Here is a 27,469-nt window from a genome sequence, read left to right as displayed (position 1 = left end):
TTTTTAAATACACCAATTTTTATATAATGCAGGAAAAACGAAAATAAATATTATAATGCAAATTTGCAAAAAAACAGCATATGCATCAAAATAAACTATTTCCAGCAGTGCAATTTGAGTTCTAAGCATCCCAGGAACGATACAGAAAGTCATAAAGTCAAACATAACTTTTAAAAACACCAGTATAGTCTTATAAGGCCCTGAAGGTAAAAAAAACAAAAAAAAAACTACATTTCCGCGAAAATGATGTCACTTCCAGTTCCAGGCAGGTAATGGCGGACATGCGGTAGTTTGCGCTGATGTCTATTCTGAGGTAGGAAGTGTTACGAACAGCTGCTCGGATCAGCAAAGCGTGTTTCTGGAATATTATGTTTTTGTTGCTGCAAGTGGTTAATATGCAATTTCTTTCAAAGCTATATGTGGAAGGAAACCGTGACCGAGGACAAGCTGATGGCATAAGATGTAAGTACAACTCCTCCGGTTTCATATGCAAAAAAAATTATTGCGCTAGCTTATGTGGTTGCAGTTCTACCAGGATTTAAAAATAGTTACGCAAACCGACCGGCTTTAAAGGTTTAATGGGGGGGGGGGTTGCACTAATAAAGTTGTGGAGTTGTAAAGTATCTTGTCTCGTGTCAATTATATCGTCAGTTATATCGTTATCGCAAATTTTCAAATGTGTATCGTGATAAATATTTTTGGCCATATTGCTCTGCCCTAATTTGGTGTATAGCTGCGTCACACATATTTACACCAGATATGCACCACTGAACAAAACCTAACCCATCTATCCTTTAGAAAAGAGACAGGAAAAACTGCCTATTTTGTATGCATGTCCTTTAACTGATTATCACTTTTAATATATGTAGCATGATGATATACCAAGTATCTAATCCAAAGTATACAGCTAAATGTCAGAACAACAAACCATATACCGAGCAGACACAACATAAATCTCTGGAGAATGGATGCAGGAAAGAGAACATAAGAAAAGGAAAGAAGCAGAGGTATTTCAATAAATTATCACTTACTTGCAGTGTTTGTGAGGCCCGCTGAGTGTCTCGATGACAAAGCATTCGCCACCATTTAGGCAGTAGGCCAAGTCCTTCTCATGACAGGGCTTGAAATGCTCCGAGTGTAGCGGAGGGACAGTTGGAGATGCTGCAGAACAAACAAAGAAAATCTTGTCAGTCACAAGCACGGTGTCCTTCCTTCACCCTGTAGGGAGTTTTTCAAAAGCTCAGTTTTTACCCAACTAAAACAAGAATAAGCTAAGTTTACTAAAATACCTGTGTACACGTAGAGAGGACCTCATTTTCACTCGCCGTGTCTTCAAATAAATCATGGTTTTATCTTGAACTACAGTAGAAAAATACCAGAATTGTTTGGCGCCAGCCAAGGATGCATAAGAACAGTTTGTCTGTGCCTACAGACAAACCTGACGCACATTGTGGATAAAACCAACATGCGATTGTTTGTTTAGACCCTGCGATGTCACAAGCAAAAGATGGATGGAGGACAGGTAATAATCTGTCTCTTTATGATTAATACTCTATAGTTGCAGTAATGCTGTTGGAGAACATCAGTTCTTCCAGTGATTTATCACAACTTGCGTGAGTGATTGTGCGTAGTACACAAATCTAAGGGAATCTGCTCGATGTATATTAATAAATGACCTCCTAATTGAAATTCACTAGCTGGACCGACGTCCTCATCTTAGGTTTGACAGCGTTTTAGTAGGTAAAAGTGAATGCTTTGACATGAATTGAGCTGCGGTTTGGGGAAGGCCTCGAAGGGAACTGGCGATGGCTCCCGGGCCTGGCAGATCCCCATGCACTACATAGAAATGAAGAAGTTAAAGAATTGAGAACAAGGGAGGGAGGGGCACGTAAACGAGAATGAACAGCTTGCAGAACAGGGGGAACCTATATAGATGACAACCAGAAGGAGCGTGTTTGGAGGCGTGGTCCTGCTCCTGAAATTCCGATACATAATCTCCAGTTAATAACAAACAGTTTCTCAAGAGAAAGAAAAATGCACTATCAATGAAATAATGGTGTTATGGGCATTTTATTGCTGGTTGAGGATAAGATCAGCATTGATTAGAAAGCCTGTGATGGAGCCGATCAAGCTTTCAGATGCAGGGAGAAATCTGATCTGCAGATTTATTAATACCAGACTGGGCTCCTGACTCTTTCCTTTGTGCTTACAAATGAAAAATGAGTCTGCTAAGGGCTCTCATTAGCAGAATCCCAGCTATGTTTTTCTTAAAGTAGCTAGATGAACTGTGATGAACCAGAACACTATGCTTCAGTGATTAAAATCAGTTTTACTTAGAGGATGCTGTTACTTCCACAAGAGTACTGATCACTGTATTAGGTTGTTCTTTAATGATGTGTGGAAGATACATCCAAGTGAACTGAAGATTTTTCAATCAAGAAATGAGGAGAGGGGAGGACTGTGGAGGTGAGTTAGAGGTGAGTTATTTTTGTATGGGCTCAGATCCCTTAATCAGCAGTATGAGGCACCACAGGATTGAGTGGTGGGTTGGCTTATGAGACGCTAGGTGCTGATCAGACCCCAGGGATATTCTGCAACCACTGATAATTAGCAGATGAGAGACTGGTTTAAAGTTAGTAGTTGAACCGGGAACTAAGGAAAGGGGTAAACTGAGGTTTCCAGTAGCTTGGACAACATGGCGATATGCGCTCAACGCCGGATCCGAGGCTGACATGAAAAGCACGTACAGAGTAATGAATTATTTACAAATAAATAAATATTTCTGAATATCTGTTTCAGTTTAAATACCGACCTGTTATTACCTGGGTTGACAGGATTTGAAGTTTGCTATTTGAAGTTTGGATACACTACAATTTAGTTTAGAGTTGTCTAAACTAAATTGTAGTGTATCCAATTTAACAACTACCCAGCTTTGGGTAAAATATGAAAAAAATTACCATGACTGGTTTCAGATGGTTTTCAAATTTTAGCTTTAAAAATCCACACATAATGATGATAGCGATTAGTATTAAGAGAAAAGAACAAAAAGGGGGAAAAGGTTTCAGCTTGAGCTTGAAAACAATTGGTGCTACGGACAAAAGTTAGAGTTCTCTAATCATCCAGGGAGGTCTTCTTAACCCTGACAGTGAAGCTGTCACTTCCTCTAAAACAACAAAACAATGCAAACAGTGGTTGTACCCAGTGGCATGACCAAAGCCTTAACCAATACCAGTTAGTGTCGAAGTTTCTGGCTCTGTGGCTAAGATCTAAAAAAGTCACCAGTGTCATTTGAATAATCTGGGAAATATAATAAACACATATTGTTCAATCATGGCAACTAACATTAAGTTTCAACAGCAGGTTTAGGGAGAGAGAACATATGCAGGAAAGAAAGCAGCATTATTTTGCTGTTCGCATCCTGTGGATTCACAAGGTAACGGTGAGAATGAATTCATTCTGAAAACAGCATTTCAACTAGACAAGGACAAATAGAGAGATTAAGAGAAGCCATGATTGTAAGAGAATTCACAATAACTATCTCCTTGGGTATGTCCAGACATAGATGCCTCGCCTTCCAGTGGAGCACATCCTGCCCACAGAGACATTAAAACAAAGGCCTGAACCACAAAACGGTGCTGAATCTTTCTTTGCACTCAGTCTGCAACACTAGATCTTTTTTGAAACAAAGGATTTTCTTCCACACACGATTTCATGCTTGGACTGGGTTATGCTGTTTTGTTAGTCTTTGCGATAAGTGACAGAAGCGCCATTTGTCATCGTCTCCCTTTGTTTTTTTTGTTGACAGAGTTGTCACAATGCACTGTAGGTTGTTTAGCTTAACACTCGTCACCTGTCAGCTCAGACACTGTATGCACTCAAAGAATTGTATCATTCTAAAGAATGCCAGAGTAGACTGAAAACAGTAATTTCAGTCTGCTGGAAATATCAATGCAAGTTTAAAAACATAGCCCGCAGACATCAGGCGTCAATCACTACAGAAGAAAACAGTCCAATTTACTCCACTATGATGTGAAGAGAAGGTTGGAGAGGCCCCGAAAGGATCAATAAACCATTGGGTGCTGGATAACACAACCCTCCAATTCAACTCGTCTTTTCCTTCCTTTGTCTCCTTCTCTCCTTCTCTCCTTCTCACTGATTACAAGCAAGAAATGAGGAAGGAATAAGAAAGCTGCTGATTTTCACCTCTGCATCAAAGCGCTGCTTGATTGTGGAGTAGAGGAAGCTGTAGCCATTTATGTAATAGTTACAGAATTAATGATGGAAAAAAGAGCAATCAGGGTCCTTTCTGAACTTCTAACTATGACACAGATGTCTTCAGTAGACACTTCAAGATGAGAAGAGATTAGCTAGAAGGATATCAAACCACCAGTAAGGGCAGGTGATGCAGTATTCATGATTTCATTTTTGTTCTACGACTTTGGAAATCCAGATCAACAGGGGGGGGGGACATATACTGAAGGAATTTCAGAAGTTCAGCTTGTCTACTTCAAATAATACTAATAATTCTAATATTGCTACTTTAACACTATAAATTTCATCACCATGTATGTTTTATGCAAAGTAAGACATTGCTGCTACAGAGATTTGTAGCCATATTCGTAAAACAAAATGCTCCCAGTGATGAAACTCTAAGAAAAGTCTAAGAATTATGAATCCTTCAAAAAATTCCCCCTACACTTAAGGCTAGACTTTGTTAACAGTAATACCAGCTCAGAACAGGAAGTAGAATTCTTAAGAGGGTAAAGAGTTTAAGCAGAAGAGAGAAACTGTTAAGACCTCCTGCTGTTGCATTTTAATCCCCAGTCTATCCCTTTGGAGTAATATTTAAGTGTGGTTGAGCTGGAGAGTAGCATCTTTGTAAGGATGTACATAATCAAAAAATGATCCTATATAAAAGTGGAGGGGCAATAGAGTAAAAAGTCAGACTTTGGAATTTTGTGCCCAGGTGTTGTTATTTTTCCTGTACGGATCTTGTACTTTCATTCACATCTTTTTACTCAGAATAACTTTATGTTAGGAGGCAAGCTTATTCTATTAGCTTCACTTATATCGTCTTCACCTAAGTCTCTAAGGCGATCCTGCACATTAAACATTATGCTAAATCATGATGCTCAACCATCAGCAGTGAGTAAAATCTCTCTCCCAAGCCATTTTCCCTTTTTTGTTTATTTGTTGTGTATTCCATATAAGTTTGGCACAGGTAGGATAATTTCTCATACTTGAACCACCATTCCCTCTGTCTTTTAACAGCAAGTGCTGACATAGGCTAAAAATAGGCCCTTGGGTATGTGGTCAGCAGCCACTTATTAAGTAGTTCAAATATTTCCCTTCAAAATGAGAAACGATGAGAGGGCACTTTCAGGACATAAGCACCACTATTAGCCCTAAAATCCCTTCAATATGGATGTGTTGGCCTCCAATCCAAATTAAATTCCTTCCTTTTTATATTCATAAGGTAATGGTCAAACAAAGTTATGTTTGCAGACCTCATTTACAGCTCTTTTCCCTCACTACTGTTATAGAAAACATGCCATGCCATATTGGATAGTTCATTTTTTGTGTGACATGCAAAGACATGTAAAACAGAGCTACATACCAAACCATAAATGAAAGAAAGAAACTCAGACGTTCTCCTCATTGTTACAATAAATTTGAATAAATTCATATATAATATTGCTTAGTGCAGGCGGTTCAGTTGGTTAAATTGTCAACAATTCTGCAGTCTAGACAGAACAGAGCATCTCCAAAGTGTTGCAAATGAAAACACAAATTCTCTCTTTGCTGCTGTTGCAAAACTTTTCTGAATGCATTATCTGAAAAAGAGAAATGCCAGCTATACAAAAATCTGCTTAAGCTATATTCAAGTCATAATTTATCAGGCACTTACAGTTATCAACAAAGCACTGATTAGGGAATAATCTGTGTTATCTTTGTAATGTGATGTGGTGAGCATGCATTGCTAGTGAAGGCAGTAGTTATATAACCATATATAACTGTCTGAATGCACCCGGGGCAATCTTCCTCGACCTATATTATGGTTAGCATTAGTTAGCTGATATGTAACATTCTTTGGCAATATTTAATCACTCTTGACACTGTCTACCCTCATGTGTTTTCCACCATATGCATCTGTACCAATACCTAGATGTGGCTGTTGTGGGTGAAGCACAGAGGTCCCATGAGGAGGCCTGTAATAGTGTACTTCCTGGCTGACAATTCTCCTAAGTGGCAGACCAACAGCTTGCCAGCAAGGCATTCATGCTAACTGATAGCAAAGGTCTCGGGCAAGCTGCTTCTACCCTGCCTGATTATTGATTTGTGCTGGGAGTGGAAATAGTCAGAAACAGGGACTACACAAAAAAGACTAACAAAAATGGATACATGGGGTTTTCTATTGTAGAACGGAGGGTTACTGAATGTAACAGGTAGTAGTAACACAGTTCTTTTACACTGTTAAAGGTATCGTTAGGCAACTTCATCAGTCAGCAGTCAGAGACAAGAGTACTGCTGCTGTCCTGTTTCTACTGGACACTCTAGAGGACTTTGTTGTTTGAGTTGGAGGACGTTGCTCTAGAGAACTGACTCATGACATTACTGGGCTTGACAAGTGTCAGTATGCCTTTATAAGTCTGGTGTGTGCTAATGATATTTTATACTATATTTTCTTTTTTGTTTTAAACGAATTTCCACAAAATGAACATAGGTATATAAGCAGTTGTCAAGAAGAAAAAGTAAACATAAATTTTACTTTTGAAACTGGTTCCATAACTTGGAGTCACTGCTTGTGATAATTGAATCAGTGAAGCTGATATTTAGATTATGTTCACACTCCCTGTTTAAAACAGATGAGAGTATTTATTCATTCAATGCCTAGGCGGTGTCTTTAATTGATAACACACAGCGTACGCCATCTGATGGCTCATACACTGCGCATTTATGAAAAAACCATCTGAAAGGTGTTAAAGACAAATAAAAAAGAACCATGCATGAAGACTCAGATGGTTCTGTTCCTCCAACAGATGTTGATTTATGGAGTCATTTACATCGCTCTCGACAGATCATACAAAACTGTCTATGTCTTAAACTTTAGACATAGTTTTCACTGCAGTCAAAAATATATACCATGATATGCTATACCTCTACTGAGGCTCAAAGCACCGTGGGGGAGTGAGGAGTGAAATTTCCATTTAGAAACCTAATGTTGATTGAAGTGCTGCTGTAACCACTATCTCTGCTTTCAAATGATAGAAAGAAAATGCAGACTCTTGTTCCTTTTTTAAAATCCTGTATACCTGTGTATGATTATGACTAATTGACCATTTGTGTTCCCAGTTGTCTTCCTCTTCAACATGATTCGATTCACCATCACGCTACCGTCATTCATGTCAAGTTCCTCCGCAAAGTGTTATGAAATTGCTCTGGTAAGTAAAACTGGTCATTCAGCCGCTGCCTGTTTTAGTAAAATCTAAAAATCTAGTAAAAATACAAGCTTTTGTCATAGCTGGCAGAAACTTCTGGGTTATTTCAATCAATTTGAAGTCTTCCTAATCAAAAAAGCACTTTTCAAACACACTGCAGGCATGCTCAGCAAACAATCCTTCAAACAGTAGTCAAAAGAACAAATATTTCTTCTTTGCTCCCACCTCTTTTTTCATTCCATTCAGCTGTTCTTGTCCTGCTTACTGCCTATCTGACCATCTGTAGCCCATCAGTTCATCACTTCAACAACAAAGACACTAGAAATGTGTCCTCTCTTTTTTGGGAAAATTACATAAAATCTTAATTTCTTTATTCATCTTCAACAGACAATGAAAAACAACTGAACTATATGTTTGTATTTAAAACAAAGAGAAGAGTCACTCCTGTGAGGTCAACACACTGCAAGTACTGCAATTATTGCTGGATACGCTAAATCACTTATCCAGCTCATGTGTTGGACAGCTTGGTTTTTTATGTTTTGATCATAAAAATGTTTACAATGTTTAAAATATGTGCACATCTGGGATAGACTGATGCTTAAAATGTACAAAATACACAATAACGCAGTTTAATGAAGGACTTTTTTGTGGTCTTGGCAGTTCTTCAATAATCACGGGTTTAGTATACCAAGCTAATTGGGCTAAATCGAAAATACCCACAACGACCGACCAGTGCATGCTGGGCCTGGCTAAATTCTAAAACACCAACAGCCGACCTCCCAGCTGTGTTTTTAACAATTACCTTGTGCAAGGAACCTCTATGCAAAACCTTCCAGTTTTATTTATTAACTCAACAACCTCTCATGACTTCAAACAACTCATTCTGCTCAGTGGCTGAGAACTTTGAACACAATGAGAGAAACAAGCCAAATGGACTGGTTATAATCTGCATTCAGAGCAAAGGCAAAGAGAAGCTGATCCAAGAGGACTACATGGAGCGAAGTGCTCACAGTGCAACATCTAAATAACCTGTTTTAGCTCTCTTTCCAGAGGAGACACAAATCACCAGTGTGTTCTGTAGCAATGTAACACTTTGCACACACAATGCTGTGTGTAAAAACTGTGCCAACTCTCTGTTTGACTCCATGTTTGTGGCAGAAACTGCTGTCAAGTCTGTATTGTTGACATCTATGTGTTGTCTGACTTAGCGGACTGCTGCATGAATTCCATGAGCACACTCTGTGTTTGTTGTCGTTGTTCGTTTGGCTTTTTCTTCTTCTGCGATTAATTGTAACCAGTTTTAAAATGGTAACATTTTAAACGCACTGTTTCTAAATTAGCAGCGCATGTGTGTTTCTGTCAGGAAATATGAGCTCAACAGCTTTAATGGAGTGAATGATGCATGAGTTAACATTGTACTTGATTAATGCATTATCCACCCACTGTAATGCTAACTGCATGACACACAGGTTTAGAAGGAGGCAGAAAGAAGCAAATATTTTTTTAGCATTATGACAAAGTAATCCAAAGCTTTACCAAGGAGATCCTTTACATATTGTGATAAATGATTTAACCTATGTTAGCATACATAAATGAACTGATATTAGACACAAGTGGTGCAAACAAGCTTCTTTTGAAGGGTGGGTAGGGACTCCATTTGTAATAGGGTGAGGAGTTCAGTCCTTCAGTAGGAACTTGAAGTAGAGCTGCTACTACTCCACATCAAAAGGAGCCAGTTGGGTGGTTTAGGTATTTGACTGGGATGCCTCCTGGGCGCCTCCTAGGTGAGGTGTTTTGAGCATGTAAAGGAGACCCCAGGCAGAAACAGGACACGCTGGAGAGGCTGTGTGTCATGGCTGCTTTGGAAACTTCACGGTCTCTGTCTGGATAAGCGAGCAACAAGGGTGATCTGTGCTCCTCTGCTTAGACTGCCTCCCTGTGACCCAGACTTGTGCTGGTTGAGCAGCAGAAAATGTTTAACAGCTAATCAGCTAACAGAGTATCAAGTCCTAATAGCTGGCTAGTTCTTGTTTCTTTTTAACATTCAAGATGTTTTTATACAGTTTGACAGCAACAGGCTAAAAAGATGCATTAGCTAACCTGACAGTTGTAGTTTGTCTACAAAAATGACAATGCTTAGCCTCAGCAGGCTTCCAATACTTTGGCAGAAGCTCTGCTCATTATCAAGCTTGCCATGACATTGACGTTCAACACATTTCTCAAATTCAGTTTCTTGACACTGTTCTCATAGCTTGAGTATAGCTGTGGTGGTGGTAAGATATCATTATTGCACAGCATGATCCAATAAAGATAACAGCACACCTCACTTCTCTCCCACTCATTCTCGCTCTTATGGAGCAGCTGTCCAAAAAAATATCCACCAAGTCATCTTCACTGATAGCAAAGCTCTTTGAGATAAGAGCACCAGTCTGTGATGTGATGTGTCTCTTTAAAATTGCTTTGAATGGCTCCATTGCTGATGCTTTGGATTGGATTTAATAGCTTTTGTGTGGCAGGTAAACAAATTGGATGAAAATCTCAAGTTAAGATGAAAGTCAAGTTAAGCTTCTCCATGCATACATCTGTGTGAGTGTGTGTGCATGTGTGTAACTCATCAATCAGTAACAGTAGCATATGTAACAGTGCTTCTTGTTAGTGCAACTTTGATTAATATATAGTGTATAGTACATATGCTACTGTCTATGATGACACTGAATTTCCATTCATGATCCCTCATATGAAGTAAATGCACAGCAGCTGTCTCCTTCAGTCCAGCGCTTGTGTGTATCTGCATGTGAATGTTAATTAGTGTATGCACGTGTGTGTGCGTGCATTTCAATTTGTCTGTCTATGTGGAGTCTTGAGTGTTGCACAGAGGCAGCAGAGCAAAGCCACACTGCTCACTGCATTGCAGATACTTGGCCCTGTGTGGCATGGCACAGATAGATGTGTGTGAGCAGGCCTCCGTGCTCTGACTGTACAGCCAAACAAAAACAAAATGGCAGTGTGTCAAGATAGCTCTGCGGTCAACAACAGGCTAATCATGGAAATCTGATACTACCTGTTTCCTCCCGCTCTCCCTCAGTCTTTCCTCGCACGGGCTCGTACAGTCACATAAACACACACTCCAGTAGCTCATTTTAAGTGCACCTGCTCTGTGCAGATAGGCCCGCTATACCTCTGCTAATCTGTCCGTGTGTCAGTCAGCCCTGCCTGGCCAATAAAGTCCCCCCAATGCTTCATGTTCTCTGTTCAGATCGCATTCACAGGACACCTCCAGGCTTTGCCAAATAAATAGTGCTAAGTATCAGGCCTCATCCCGTCCCCTGGCCATCTGGCTCAATAACAGAGAAATTCATTACTCTCCAGGTGATAGCTTCAGCACACTCTCTCTGGATTGACTTTGTATCCCTGCAGGCTTCATTCTGACACTGGAGATTATAATCACAACCTGGCTGCTAATGTGAATGTGAATGCTGAAGCCACTGCTGTTGCTCATACCAACAGTTCATGTCTGTCTGACATTATCATCCCTACAAATTCTGCTTGCACTGCAACAAAAAGGTACCTCTCTCCCTCTGTGTCTATATGTGTGTGTGTGTTTATATATATATATATATATATATATATATATATATATATATATATATATATATATATATATATATATATATATATATATATATATATATACACACACACACCTACACATATACATACACACACAGTGCAGTGCTGATGAAAGTATCACCCGGTAGGGTTAGAGTGAATGGATTATATTACATCGGGAACCCTCCTAATCCCTTATCCAATCGGTTCAGCTTTAGCTTTCCACCATAAATAAATAAATGTATAAATTATACACCTGAAATTAAAACCCATGTTTACTATGTACAGGATATGATTAACTGTTCCCTTTTTGCAAACAGAGGTGAGGTCAAAGAGGAATTTGTTATAATCATCATAATATATATATATATATATATATATATATATATATATATATATATATATATATATATATATATATATATATATATATATATATATATTAGGGGTGCAACGATACACAAAATTCACGGTTCGGTTCGATACTTTGGTGTCACGGTTCGATATTTTTTCGATACAAAAAAATGTTCATGCCTTTTTAATTTGTCATTTATTAAAATTATAAATATATATTTTAACTCAAAAGTACAGTTTTTAAATTTAATGTTGCTGAAACGAAAAAATAAATCTGATCGAGAAATCACTCATCTTTGGAAAAGAGAGTTTATTACAGAGAAATGGCTCTTTCCAAAATAAAAGCTATACTATACGCTTCTTCTGGGCTATATTCTCAGCAGCATATTAAACATATCAGGTCCCCATAAGGAGGATCACGTGCTAACGGCTGTAGCTCGTAGTATTAATAATACTGTTATCTCTGTAAAAATAACTTGGTGGGGATTTGGGGGTGATTTTTTTTCCTGGCTTCAAATAGGATACACTTTATGGGTGTTGTAGGTCTTATCCAGCTTTACCAAAATACTTAATGTTCACACACACTTAGATTGCTTTATTCGTGTACAGTGCATCCCCCCTCTCACAAACTCAGATTTGCATAGGAGGAAGCCCCCATCCATAAAAGCATGGAAATGCTCATCAGTGATTTATGGTGCAGGTTCTGCAGGCATAGGTTACTTCTCTCTATCTGCTCTGTCCAGTTCTAAGTGACCCTTGAGCGCCGTCACAGAGTTTGCTAACTTGCTCATTTATATGTAGCAAGTTAGCAATTCAGGCTAGTGTTCCATATGGTTTCCCATGAAAACTATGAATATTATAGTTGTTGCTTTATATGTGAACAAATAAATTACAGAAATGTTTATGCATATGCATTCATGGATAGAAACATGTTTAAATCTGAAAGAATCTTATATAAATGCTTGTCTTGGGTATGGAAAAATAAAAGACCAAACATTCCCACACTATATGTACGACCCTTGCTTAAGACATAAACCTAAACAGGTGATTTAATCCCATTATCAACAGCTGCAGTGTATGCTGGCAGAACTATTTTTTATCATCTCAATCACATTTTAGAATTTGCTCTTTGTCATGTCACTTGGGAGTATACAGTGGTGTGCAAGTACCCATAATAAGACTATTTATATGCTGGCAAAGCCCACAGCTCTGCTGAATAAAGCATCCCAATAATGTTTACATTTATTTAGTAAAATCTTCACATAGATGCTGGCACTTCATACACCATTTGACAATAGCACCAGGTGGTGAAAAACATCATTTAAAACAAGCGTAATTCATGGCATATGTCAGGTAACATTAATATTTGAAACCCCATTAATACAAAATGTGTTCTGTCAGTTCCACCTCACAGGAATTTAAATTTCTCTTCATGTGCATATAATTAATGTGCATTTCATAAGGTTCTTTCTCACCTTACATATAGAATCATTTGAAGGTATTTTTTGATTTATTTGTTAATTAGATGTGATCAGCTGATGCAACCATCACCGTGTAAACTGACTTTGGTTTCATGGAAGCAGCATAGTATTCAGCAAGTATTCTGAAAATTTTCTGTCCTAATTCTACATTTCTCCACTAATCATACTGGAACAATCCTAAAAGAGTATTTAGACGTATAATATTCAACTCGTTAGAGAACTTAAAGAGTGATTTTATCAAGTTATATTTTAGAACAACAGTGTTGGAACTTCTTATTCTTATTCATGGAGCATTCAAATTAACTTGACAATATGAATAGTTTACTGTTCCTTAGAGACTCTTAGTAAGGTTTTACAGAAAATCCAATTACTGATCTTCTGATGATGCCTGAGCATACACAAATGAGCTATGGGAGAACATAATTTCAGCAATATGCACATAAAGAAGGAGAGAGTACATGCAGAGAGCTAAATAACTGTAACTTAATATTTTTCACTGTACTGGCAAACATGATCCCTACGAGGTCTCTTTGAGTGAAAAACTTAATTTGTAGTTTTTGCAGTAGAGCTACATTGGAGCCAACAAATACAAACTTTATGCAGGTTGAGGCTGACAGTATGCCTTGTACTGAATAAGAGCAGCCTTACCCTGCGAATGCTTTCAGTTTAACTTCATCAATTTCAACAACAAATTTTATATTAATAAAATAATAGGTTGAACTTTGGTTACAACTGCATATTAAAGTGGTAATATTAGGATAACAAGGCAGAAACAAGAACGTAATAATGTGGTCATTTCTAAGTTATTACCACTCAGTTACTAAAGTAATAACAGTTAATAACCAAGTAACAAGAGTGGTAACAAGAGTGGTAACAGTTGAATAATATTACACTAATGTTTATGTAACTGGATAATAAGGGTCCAAAAAACTAGAGGTAAAAATATGAAAATAAAAACATTCCCATGAAGCAAAACCAAGTAGTAATATTAGCATACCATGGTAACAATAAGCAAATCTGCTAGAAATATGAAGGCCATGTCTTTGAATTTTCACATTTTTATGGAGTTTAAATTGTAATAATATTATAATAACGAGATAATACTGGCTATTTTAGCATATTTGGTTAGTATTACTATGTTATAATGTGAAAAGGTTACCTTAGGTTCCCAACATTCCCAACTAGTTTAATGCTCTGGATTAATAAATGGAAACTTGCTAGTTTCTGTTTAATAAGCAGGAACTAGAGCTGCAAAATGCAAAACTAGTATATAAATTTCAGTGTAATATTACTTTACTGTAACCACTGTTGTTACCATAATATTACTGGATATTAACATTATTAAGTGTAATTACATTCTTAGTTCTGCTTTGTTACCCTACTATTACAACTTTATTAGCAAACTGTAATAGAAAGTGCTACCAAACGATACTTATATTTTCCTAACTTCTACAACTTGTATGTTCAATTTTTTCCTTTAGTCTAGCGTGTCCTCTAAGTGATAATATCAGTCATTTGTCCTCCCATCTGATACAATCCATGTAAGCATGCCTATAATGACATAAGGATGATTGTACTTCAAGATGTGATAAAAATCACAGGGAGTACCCAACGTTTGACTTGGAAAAAGGAGTTTGTCTGTTCCGGCGGTATTTTTACACATCGCTTTCTTTTTGCATCAAAAGATCATGTATTGGATTAAAACCCAAAAATGGAATTTGCAGTGTTAAAAATGTCCATTAGAATGTTACATTTTCTAAGAAAGAACTGAGCTGAGTCTTTCCTTATCTGAAAAGCAATGCCAGTGCATTCAGCTATTCTCACAGCTTCTACATGTCACTTGCTTTAAAATGTAACTTTAGATCCTAAAAAGGTCTATTAATGGAAGCCTTGTCTCAGAAGGGTTTAGATATAGATATGATTTTTATTGAATTTTTCCATCTATATGAGGTTTTTCTCACAGTCATCATGGATAACTTGTCAACACACAGAATAAAGTGTTACCAGTGACATGCCATCAAACATTAATTAACAGGGACTAACAATGATAACTTGACATGAAACGATATCGCAGAGAGTGCAAAAATGCAACATTTAAAGAGAAAAAGACTGTTAAACAGGACACGATTCATGTCTTCTACGTGTACACACACACAAACTGACACACACACAGATGGTATGATCAGTTTGTTAGCCCCCACCACTACCCTTACATGGAATGCAGAGTGAGTTTCCTTAATTAAGTTGAGAAGAAGCTATTACTTTTGGGACAGACTCAATTGTCCTCGCTCTGTGGCACCAGTGGCTGTGGGCTTCTAATCACATCATACAAAAAGAGAGAGGGAGATAGAGAGAGGAAGCGTGACTGCTTGTCTGCCAACAATTAACCCTTCATCTAAGACTTCCTACTGTTAATATGGTCTTTGAGGAGAGCGACTTTCAGTTTAATTCAGTTGGAAAAGAGTCTTTAAAATATTCACAAGATCACATGCTGCACTAGAGAGGTAGATTATTTAAGGATCATTTCCTTTATGGCCTTAAAGCTGTATATTTTTTGCCTATTATTATTATATTATTAACTTTTGTGCAGAAAGAAAGTCATGCAACAAGTAAAAACATAAGTGTTCCTTTGAGGTTTGTATTTCTGACCATAAAATTAATGTTACTGTAATCGCTTTCTGGCTCAGTTTTCTTCTCCACCATCTCATGGAAAACTTGTATTTAATGTTTCAATTCCTGCAACAGAGTGGTTTACCTTTTTTTCTGGCAGATGTTGATGCCAGCTGCCTGTTGTTGCTGCTTCCGGTCCGGGGACCTCATGTAACCCTCAGCATAGCTCATCCAACCTTTAATCTAATCAGTCAGAATAAGTGCAAACACCTGTGTAGGTTGGTAAGCTGGCACAACATAATGATTAATCAAGTCTCGTTAGGCTCTTTGGGATAGTGCTGACCTGACGGGAAATATTAGCTTTGCTATCACTGACTGAACTTTAGCCAGAAGTGTTAACAAACTTGACATTTTCAGTCCACAGACAAGAGACCAAAATAAAATTTTGCACCATGTGATGGAGTGTTGATGTAAGGAATGAAGAGAATTCAACAGTGAGGGCAATGCTGCGGCATGATAATGAACTGAAATCACAGAAACTCAGGAAGGTATCAAAAGCAAACAAGTTGCTACAGCTATGATGGTGTTTTCCAACTAAATATGCAATAAAATGCTGTTCTTAGAAATGTGCAATTAAAAACATAATCTACCAGAAATTACATTTTGAAAACAAATCAAGCACTTGAGCACAGAGCGTTTCAGAAAAACCCAATGTGGCAATTATAACAACTGTATGAAAACAGAGAATAACAAATTGCCCATGTCTTTGAAAAGGTTTTCATTTGTTGCTTAGCAACTAACTGAACACATGACCGACATTTCCCCTGTACATTTGGTGAATGCCACCAAATCTTTGAACACTGATGCTCCCCATAGGACATGGGGACTCCATTGTGTGTTGCTTACTGCAGACTGGGGTCACTGGGAGGCTGTATAGGTTTATTAAGTATTAGTCTTAAAGCAGAGTGTTGCAGTCCCCTGATGGCTTTCTGTTCTTCTGCAATTGCAATAATGTATTTGCTGTAGTGACAAAAACCACACTACCAGCTTTAACCCCACTGGAAGAAGAAATGCACCATTCTGTGTTTCTTTTCCTTCTTTTTCCCTTGTTTGTTTATGCCACATCTGCATGAATATTAACTTGATTTGGACTCAGTCAACAGTAAATAAACACTATTTATAACATCTGTTAACCATGACTGCAGTTTGCTCCCGGGTTGGCCACAGCACAATGCAAGGCAAGTGGAAAAACCAACATGACAGTGAGTTAATCTGTTTTCCATGGAGTCCAAATTCTACAAAACACACCACAAGTCTCAAACATGGAAGCATAACATATGTAGCCTGAGGTCATGACAAAAGATAGCTAAACACACTGAACTAAATATCTATTATTTTCTCAAAGGCATGTCACCTGCTGAAATCTCAATCATATGTCAGAGAAGAGCAACAGAAAGTTAATCTCACACTTTAGGTTTTTATTTTATTTCTTCTTTTGTGCAACTCTGTCCTGTCTCTCTCTCTTTTGTTCTGTGTTTAATCTCTATCTTGCTGGTTCATGTATTTTTTCCATGAATGTCCCTCTCTGAGGACAGAATTGTGAATCAAAACAATAGGTGAGCATTTACTAGCAGCTTTAGTGTATTAAGCTATACACTAAATTACATGACAAGCATAGTAACAACGTGGTACAGAAGTCCAAGCTGCTGCATGAGCATGTAAAACAAGCAGGGACATTTGGTTTCATACTTTGACATGTGATGGTTCCATAACAGAAGGACCAGTCCAAATGTCTGACTTCTATAATAGAAATGAAATGCAGTGGGTGAGTGCTTTCTTTGAAGTGTAATGGATTAAGGAATGTTGAGAAAGTAATACAGCAGACAGACAGAAACCAAATCCACCTTGAATTTAAATAGATATCATCCTTTATAACTTCAAAGATGTTTTTTTTTCCTTTACCCAAAAAGAAGTGAATTAACCAGAAACAGTTGCCACAACTTTTTTTTTTTGACAAATCATCTATCAGTTTGTCAAATATACATTATATCCCACAGAGTCCATAGGAGACACATTAAGGCATCTGGACAAATGATGCTTGCACCAGATGTGATACAAAAGTCATCAGCTGGGCTTCACATCAGTTACTGCATGTTTTGAGTGGTCCAGATGTCTCAGCACACTTGGCATCTGGCCCAGGTAAAGGAGGAATCAAATTCACCCTGAGATAATGGCATCAGTTAGGACCAACTGTGGCCCACAGAAAGCTGTAGATGTGGAACTTTACAAATCAGATATGTGACATATATTTATTACTTCAAGTAATTTTGTGTACCAAGATAAAGTCAGGCATATAGAACACAGTACAGTGACATCTATGTCATATATAGATAAATAAAGTATTTTTTGGGTAAACGTTTAAATATTATCAGTGTTACGAGGAAAATAAACAGACTTTGCACAGTATTAGCAGTAGCTTTAAATGCACAGCAGCAGCTAATCAGTTCAAAAATATGTTTACTAAACACAAAACAATTCATAATGCTTTATAGTTTACCTAAGGAAATACCTTATACATTTATAGTTTTACTGAATAAAAAATTTCAGGCTATTATATTTATTAATGGGTTGGTTTTTTTTTTACTGTATTATGCTGAAAAGTGAAAGGAAGAGTATGGAAATGCATATATGCAAAGGAAGAACATATTGATTGGTATAAACAAGCAAAAAATAAAAAAAAATAAAACAAGAAAAACCTGTGTGGCCCAGACAGAAAATGACACGCTCTATAATCTTGGGCAGTTCAGTGTAGATCAGCTCAGCCAAAACCCATTTTAGTTTCTGGATGTATTTTCCATTTTCTAAATGCACTACTAGCTTTCAGAGTGCAGGACAGATGCATTATCTTAATATGGGCTATAAAATTCAATGAAGCAATGACTTGGTACAGCAATCGCTCACTGTGGTCGGACAACAGACAGATGTCATTTTAAGTACCCTGTACAGGAAGTAGGTCATACTGTGGTGGGATATTGCTTTGTTTTATACAGCTTTTTCAAATTGTTGTTAATGAGGTATGCCAGTTTGGGGAATTGCTGAGCCGTGTCATCATCCAAACTGTTACTCAGTGGTTAAGCATGAAAAAGCTCAAGATGTGAGTGGCTGCATAATAAAGGTATTATTGTATTAAATTGTATTAAAATCTGCTAATTAATCTTGATCTTTTGAATATTTCACAACAGAAATCAGACTAAAACAAACAGATAAACACCTGGAAACGTGCAAAATTTTGTGGTCAAGAACACAATACAGTGACCAATGATGATATGTTGTATAAGCTGACAAGTCAAGACTCTGTCCTCTTTTCTACCCAAGTTTTACTTTGATGATAGGCTCTTGATTTCTTAGTGTTTGTCACACCGACCCATTCTCATTCGGGGAGCATCAAGAACTGCCATTTTGTCAAAGCTGCTGGCATCTCTGAGACACCGAAGGGCACAAGGTGTCCTTGACAGTGAAACACAGCAACAGACAGTTTCCACTTTAAAATAACGATGAAGTCAATGTCAGGAGTCTGTTTTGGTGAATCAGAGTACATTTGGATCATCATTGTGGTTTTTTTTAAGCTTTCTTTTCGGCTTTTTTGCTGTTTAGTTTTGAGTTGACTTGAGTTTTACTTGGAATAAAAATACTTGGTTATGGTTTGAGCATTTTGATATGGATTACAATACCTCGTTTCTTTACATTAATGCTGCACAAATTAAAAAAAAAAAAAAAAAACGTTAAAAATTCCTCCAAAAAAGCTGCGCCAAAAGGTGCCCAGAGGGTTGTGACAGCTCTTCTACCTTGGCCGAGCCTGCTGAATTCTTTCACCTATTGTTTTTCTGTATTGCCTTGCAGGTTCCTGGTAAGTAGAGTTAATCAGTGCAACTGGGAGTACCTAGCCAGTCTGCCTGGAGCATTTAAAAGTTGGTAGCATCAGCTTTAACTCCTCCATTCAACCCAGTACGATGCCATCTGTTTGGCTTGCTTCAGTCTTGTTATTTTAGGTTTTCCAACACTGAGGATTGTGTCAGTTTTTCTCATTTCACCTGCCTATTTGTAAACAATTAATTCCCTTCTCCTTTCTGTGTAATTTCCCAGTCTCCAAATGCAGTCCCCACAGAATCCTGAGCTCCCTCTTTTATGACCACAACTATTGTGAAACACAAAACAACCAAATAATCACTCCAAGTGCACACAAATATACAAACTTCCTGTCTTGCACATCCTTTGCTTCTTCTTCTCTCTCTGCTTTTTTACTGACTCTATACACACACTAAGAAACACACACCTTGTCTTTGATCCTAGCCAGCAAAGGGAGGCACCAGGTGGAGGAGATCCATCACAGTGACAGAGGCGGCGTGCTGAAGCGGTAGCAGAACAGTCATGTGTGGCTGTGTCTTTGCCTTTTGAAACAACCTTGTCAGTCATTCATACAGGAGACACACAAGCCCTGTGAGGCACTGTGTGATTTTATTCACATGCATTTTTTAAATCTTTTGTTAAAACACATCAGTGCTTCAGAAAATGGACCAAAGGAAATTTATTCCTTTGGCAGCCTTGTATAACAGAAAGCATACATGCTTTGCTGTTATAAACCCTACTATCCGTCAAGAGGTGCCTTATTTTGCATTAAATGATACACTAGTAAGTAGTTTTTCTCTACCCTTAAGCTGTGACCATAAACAGGGCTCATGCTGACAAATCTGATATGTGACACATAATTTCACCTTTATTGTCACGCTCTCATTCTATGCAAACATTTCTCCCATCTTAACAGGAACCTTTAAAGCTCCTTATGATCACCAAACTGATTATGTTAAGCAGCTTTTTTTTCTTCAACCAGGGTAGAATCTGAACATTGAGCTTTTTTCACATTTCAAGACCAACATTCGTCCATAAACGTTGCTAAGAAAAGTAGCCACTTACCAGAAATTATACATCAGTAGGTACTTTTTGATTTGTTGCACAGCAGTCAATCCCGACTTGGTATTGAATCCCAAGCTCCACAGCTGGGGACATTTTTTAACTGTTTGTGGTTTATTGTATCAGTAATGTGATCATAGATCTTTTTATTTATTATTTTATTATTTTTTATTCATCTGAATAAGAATAACCCCTAGAAGAGTTTACTGCAAGATTTAAATATAATAGCAAACCAACAGTAATATTAGCAAGCAACATTTCTACTATAAGCATTAATAGTTGTATAATTATCATTTAAAGTAAAAGTATAACTGTAAATCCAGAGACATCATCTCTTCAGTGTGTCCTGGTTCTGCATGGAGTTCCAGAAGTATCCTGGTCCAATTCCAAAACCACCTCAGCTGTGTCATTTCAAAACTGAGAAGTACCAGCTGTACTCTGAGGCCCTCCTGAATGAGCTCCTCGCCCCATCTCTAAGGCTGTGCACAGACACCCTTCACAGGTGATCTTATTCTTTCAGTCATGACACAGAGCTCCGGACCATAGGGAAGGTTAGGAAGTCTGATCAGCTGTCAGACCAAGTCCTCTGTCACTGCCTCTCTCCTCTCACTTGTGAATGAATACCATGATACTTAAAGGCAGTTAGCAACTAATTCCAAACCCAGAACAATGAATATGAAATGCGTTTTTAATAAGGTTACTCCACCCTTTTCAAACTGACTGCCATGGCCTCAGCCTTGGAGGGCCTAATTCTCGCCCCAGCCACTTTACACTCAGCTGCAAATCACCACATTGCAAGGTGAAGGTCATGACTCAATGAAGCCAAGTGAACCACAGCATCTGTCAAAAACAGAGACAAGATCCTGAGGCAGTTGAACCCAACAACTCAACCAAGAAATTCTATCCATAGACAATATCAACATAATGAGTGACAAACAGCAGCTCTGGCTGAGGTCAACACCCACCCAAACAACTGGGATTTGTTGCTGGCAACATAATCGAACTCCCATTATACTAGTACGAGGACTGACAAAATATATAAACAACGAAATAAAAACTACAGACAGTCATAGCACATAATTACCCTTACGCTTTCATAAGGGGATGCTAGCGTTTGATCGGATCAGAGAGTTGTTACCTTCCTGTTTTTAGCCAAGCTTTGGAATGTCACATCAGCTTTTGATGGTCTTCACTCCTAGGATGGTCATTGCTGTTTGGATTGAGGTTTGTAATGTTGCAGCATCAGGTTTCCTTTTTATGTGTGGTATAAATAAGACATTTATCTGTAGCTCTGACGTCAAAGCCAGTCTTTTAATAATTACTCATATAGATGATAACGAAGTTTTTCTTCTTTCAAATGAAAAGGCCCCTATTTCCCTTGATACTGTGATAGACTTAATTTAGGACTAATGACAATCAATAACTGACTAAATAGCATAATTTATTAAAACTTCACAGTAGAATTGACTATTTTTAATTACGATCCCACGGAAAACCAAGAAAATCTGTATTTTAAAAAGTAATTAAACAGAAAAGGAAATTGATTGATTGGCAAACTAATAAAAAAGTGGAACTATCTAAAAAAATGAAGCACCTATTAGATATGGAAATATCTATATATATCTCTAGGTTCTGCACAAACCCAGTCAGTGAGATGAAAAAGTAAAAAAGTAAAAAAAGTACCAGAATTTAAAGTTTACAATAGGGAAAGTATGTATTATCATTATTACATGTCCATGCTTCACTGCCACCCCCCCACCCCACCCCCGCACCCAAATTGCTAGGTGCCCACAAGATATTAACCAAGTCATTGTTGGTAATTCATAGTTATCTACTGAGCATTCATTCACATGCACTCTTTATACCAGCATAAGGGGAAAGGTGATATGGAGTAGACCAGGGGGGCTATCCTACAGTGGACCAGCAGGCCGTTACACACTTTAATCTGGGATGACAATGCATTACGTTCTCAGCAAGCAGAGCTTCCTGGGTTTTAAATTATAACACCTGTAAATAATTCACCTGCCCTGGTTCTGAAAAGGTTAATGAGGTAATTCAACATGCACATGGACAGCATTAAAGCACATCAACATTGTTCAGACTGAGGGACCTCCTTATCCCGACCTAAGGCAATGGATGTCCGGCAGATTCGTCATTCCTACAGATGGAAAGAAGGATTGACTTATCTTCCTCGTGACGGGAACATAGAAGATGAATTTGATTCATGTTACATTAGCTCCAGCTACAGAGCATTTACAACCATCCACTGGTTATTTCCTGCTATTGGCTGGTTGCACCTGTTCCTCTTCTTTCGTTCCATGTCAGTGGAGGTGACATCAACTTTCCCTTTTTTAAAGACACACACATTATCATTATAAATTCCATCAAAAGTAGCCTTAAAAACCATGTGGAGCTCCTGAGATAATACGTCAACACAGTCCAAAAATGTAAAGTTCCAGACCATGAAGCAGAGACAGACAGCAGGGAAAATAAAACAAACCAGTAAGTCCTTTTCTTTATACTGGTTGAAGTTCTGGGTTTCCATAAGTGAACCATGTTCTACATAATATGTAATCTCCCAATTTCCTTGAAGCCTACATTGATTATTCTTAGTTGACATGGGCAGTGGTTGTAGCGCAAGTATATTTAAATGAACGAGGGGGAATTTTACAAAAAAAGTTCAAATAGTTAAGGATTTAAAGGATCTGCAGTGTGTGGATTGTTCAAGAAATCGAATCACATGTGAAATATTTAGGCTATGTGACTGTAACCTCTTCATATCAAAATCCCTCGACATTAGATTGTCCAGATTCGAGAGAGCTTCTGCAGCAGCTATCCCTAATAAAATTCATTCAGGTGTGTTTCATTTGCGTTCCACAAAGCAGCTTCACTGTCTGAAGATTATGTATTTGCTGACTGCGAGGAGGGGATCATTTCAGAGGCCACTGCTTGCTGGTGTGGAAAATCACTGTTAAAAATTCCGCATCGAGAAGCAAAATAAACACGCAGACATCCATCAATTACCTTTTCTTTGGGGATTTTTCCCCCCCTGCTCAGTGGTAGAATGGAGGTATCATTTTCATAGCACAAGCGAATGCCTCATATTTTTTTTTCCATATAGCGTGGCTTTAGAATGCATCTGATTTCTGAAGAGCATTTGCGATCATCCATTTCCATCTATGTCTCACAATCGCCCTTGCTCCTAGTTTTCCAAATAAATATGAAGATGATGATTGATATTTTTTTTCAGAAGGAGACATAGTGATGGTTGGATCACAGATAAATAAAATACTAACTTGACAGTGGCACGACAAGCCTAACAAGAAAAGTATCGGCTTCAAGTGCAAAAAGAAATGCTTAAAATCAAAATATTCAGTTTGGTGTTCCTTTTGTAAGAAATTGTAACATCTAATTTAGTTGTCAGAATTTCAAAATGCAGTTCCCTTAAATTTTCCTTCACTTTGCTTCGGAATTGTTTATTATAATTTATACATTAGTGTTAATAATGGCACAGATTCTGATATATAGTGTTTTTCTTCCTTAGAAGTACGGGAAACTGTATGAACGTTGTATATGTTTGTAATTCCAGTGTGATGTGCTTCATCAGGCAACATGCATGCCTTACCTAATCATGACCCCATGTCTAGGTTGGTGCTACAGCAGCAGAGGACTTTTGCAACTTTCATCTAGTTTAATTAAGTACATTTCGTTTAAACAGCTACATTCTTCTTTTATTTTTACTTATTCATTTGTTTTTTGCTCTCTTGTTTTCAGCAAATACATCTATTCTGGAACCACAGGGCCAAAGAAAAGCAAAGCTCACTGTAAGTCATCATGGTGCAAAATTTGGCGTCTCTTTATCAGTGGTTTTCAAACAATATTTTTCTTTTTCCAGTTACTGTACCAAACCAGCGCACACTCGCCCCCAGATGGGTGTGGTCACTGCAAAGTTGACCCTGATCCAAAATGTGTCAGTCAAGCCAAATGGTTAACAGTCTAAACATACAGAAATGGATGTCACAGTAATGCAGTAGTGACCAATGTCACTTCACAACTGGATCATCAGCTGACTGTGGCCTCTCTGTGCAGTGTTTGCATGTTCTCCCTGTGTCTGCGTGGGTCCTGTCCAAAGTTCCCTCTAATTTTTCATGTGTCTGAGCGAACACACAAACTCCCTGAGCGGACACTTGAACCACAGTGAGCAACAGCAATAAAGCTCTGACTTGTATTATGAGTCTGTGGTCTGGGAGAGAGTCTTGACTCTCTTGTGAAAGACTTGTGTACATTATTGCTATTATAAGCTATCCATGACTGAGATAAGAATAAATAACACTTATATACACACAGAGTCCCTTTTTCACTCCAGGCAACTGAGGATAGTGTGATACAATGAGACCACAGCTTCAGCAAGCAGTGCCATCTGTAGGTTCAGCCACTGCAGGCTGGAGATAATAGCTTTTTCTCTTTTTTTTTTTTGAAGGCATCTGAAAGGCCAATTATGCTGAGATGTTATCAGTCAGCGTCTCTTACAGAACAATGGCTTGTGTCAGATATCCACATGTGTGCAATAAACCCCGGCACACATGCGTGGAGGTATGTGGCCACACGCATAAAATACACACACCGGATACATATCTGATAGGATTTAATTGAATATTCCCCACCACACTGTCTCGTGCTGAACATGAGAAGCTCTGTATCTGCGTCTGCTATCTCACAGCTCCCTTTCTCACTGGTGGTGCCACAGCACACACATAGCTTTGTGTTTCTGCAATTGTGAGGACTTCTACAGATACAACTTTCCCAACCAAAATATTAACTGAAGAGTGCAATGGAGAATTGCAGTGACTGACGTCTTTTATCTCAATAGGTTAGTCAATATAATACTGGAATATTTAAGCATGTAAGCCACCATTTAAATTGCCTGTTCAACCAACCAAGGTAACAGTTTATAACCATACAGTATGGAGCGTTAGTGATGCATTAGTACATTTGTAATTGATCATTTCTTCTACAGTAAAACACATTAGTATGTAATTCATAAACAACATTTTTTTTCCAGATTAACAAGTTCATATATATTATATGTAATAACAGTATTTGCATGGTTCATATGTAGCAGATTCCCAATTTCTAAACTTAATATTCATGTGCAAACAACTAGGAAGTGTTAAGAGAGATAAGAGGTAACTCTTTATTGTCATTGCACAGTCATACCAATAATGCACAATAGTACAACAAAATTGGAAACTGTCCCATGTCAGAACCATTACAGCACGCAATGGTTCATAGCTGGAGTACTTCAAAAGTTACTGTTTATAAAGCATTACTACTACATTAGTAATACTTTATAAAGTAGGCAAGTACTAATACCTCACCAATGCTTCTATATTATCCAACACTATATCCAACACTGTTATCCAACTACTAAATATTCAGTACAATAAAGAAAATGCAGTATGTGCCTTACTAGCAGTTCATCACAGCAGTTGACAAGTTAGTAATGTTGAATTAAATGTTTTATGGTGACTTCAACTTAAATGAACAATTAAACCCCCAAACAGTCTTTTAAAGAACTGACATGTTGACTTTCTCTGGTCTTTACAAAGCAGGCAGCACATAAACACACTCGCAGTGATGCCTCTGTGTAATTTGCAGCGTGATGTCACATGAAAGCTACCTCCAACATGCATTCAACAATACAGACATCTACAAGCTTACACACAGAATAATGGCCACCATTCATCTCCAAAGCTATTCAAAAGCCCGCTGCATTTGGACAAGTGCCCCTGTTGTATTTAGAGTTGAAGAGCTCGTTTGATGTTTTGTTTATCCTGTTTAATTTGTCATAATGAAAGGTTACCAGCTGATTCAACAGAGAACAGAGAGTTTTTTTTCTAAAGAGCCATGATTGATTTCTTCTATCCGCCCTCCTCTTGCTGCGAAAAAAATTACTTTTCACTTGGATAGAAGAATGGATACTAGAGCAGAAAAGAGCAACTGAAGACATTATAAAAAGATAAAAGAAGCGTTCATCCATGGATAATGTGTTAAAAAAAACCAAAAAAAAAAAACCTGAAAGCCCCTGAAAGCCACATATGTGTATGATGAAGCTGACATGTGCAGGCTTGCGGAAGAAAGGATTAAGGGGGGAAAACAGAGGTGTGGGAGTGAATCACGCTGTGCTTTTCTCAGTAGTCAAAGGCCCCTGGACAGGCAGGAATGGACAGTCAGTGGTCACTGGCAGCATGTTGATGTGGATCTAAAATAAAATGTGTCTTTCTGAGGTTTCTCCAACTATCTGGCCTGACTCTGGAAAGCTGTGCGTGCAAGTGTGTCACTTTTCTCAATCAATATCAGCAGCCTGGATGTTGTTGTTGTGTTTTGGTGTTCGGTTTGCCAGTCAGCCATCTGATGAACATGTCAGTAACTGAAATGCCTAGATAGGGGCACTAAATCTTTGTCTAATAAAATTGGAAATGTATTGGTGACACCCCATTAGCCTAATTGTATTAAAAGGAGTGGTTCTCAGAAAAAAAGAGAACTTCTGGTTGCAGCTGAGTTGACAGGTGCAAGATTTTTAGCTTGCTGGAGTCAGCACCATTCCACTCTAAATGATTTCCTTCTCAGCCAATAATGGCATTCATTTCTTCCAAGCTAGCTTAAAGCAAATGGGACATTTTGTTGAAGAGAAAAGAAGAAAATGGATCATGCAAGAAGGAAATGGAACAAAGTCTGAGAAACTAGAGCAGGAAATAAAAGTGCCCTGCACAAAGTGCAGTTTAAACGTGATCAAAGAACTATGCTTACCTTTGCAAATTCATACTGATGATGACATTAAAAGCAGAGATTCCTACACATTATTTACACACACCCAAGCCTTTGTAGATCATTGTTGTAGACCTCCAGCTAAATATAAAGTATATGCATATTTATGATAGGGATCATGGGATCCAGACTTCTAATAGTTTTATACACAAATCATTTGGTTTGACTTAGAAATTCTCA

At 37.9% G+C, this 27,469-nt stretch overlaps 1 protein-coding gene across 1 annotated transcript in view; it reads right to left on the bottom strand.

Annotated features, from left to right (window-relative positions):
- nrg3a (neuregulin 3a) overlaps positions 1-27,469 on the bottom strand; it is a 356,242-nt gene that overhangs the window by 148,690 nt on the left and 180,083 nt on the right. Inside the window, exon 2 of the mRNA XM_080868339.1 lies at positions 1,032-1,161. Coding sequence (XP_080724465.1) covers positions 1,032-1,161 — 130 coding nt within the window. The remainder of the gene's footprint in view (positions 1-1,031; positions 1,162-27,469) is intronic.

This window comes from Rhamphochromis sp. 'chilingali', assembly GCF_963969265.1.
Source record: "Rhamphochromis sp. 'chilingali' genome assembly, chromosome: 20".
NCBI classification, from domain to species: domain Eukaryota; kingdom Metazoa; phylum Chordata; class Actinopteri; order Cichliformes; family Cichlidae; genus Rhamphochromis; species Rhamphochromis sp. 'chilingali'.
The sequence above is the reverse complement of the archived record's forward strand: the minus strand, read 5'-3'. Positions and strand labels throughout refer to the sequence as shown.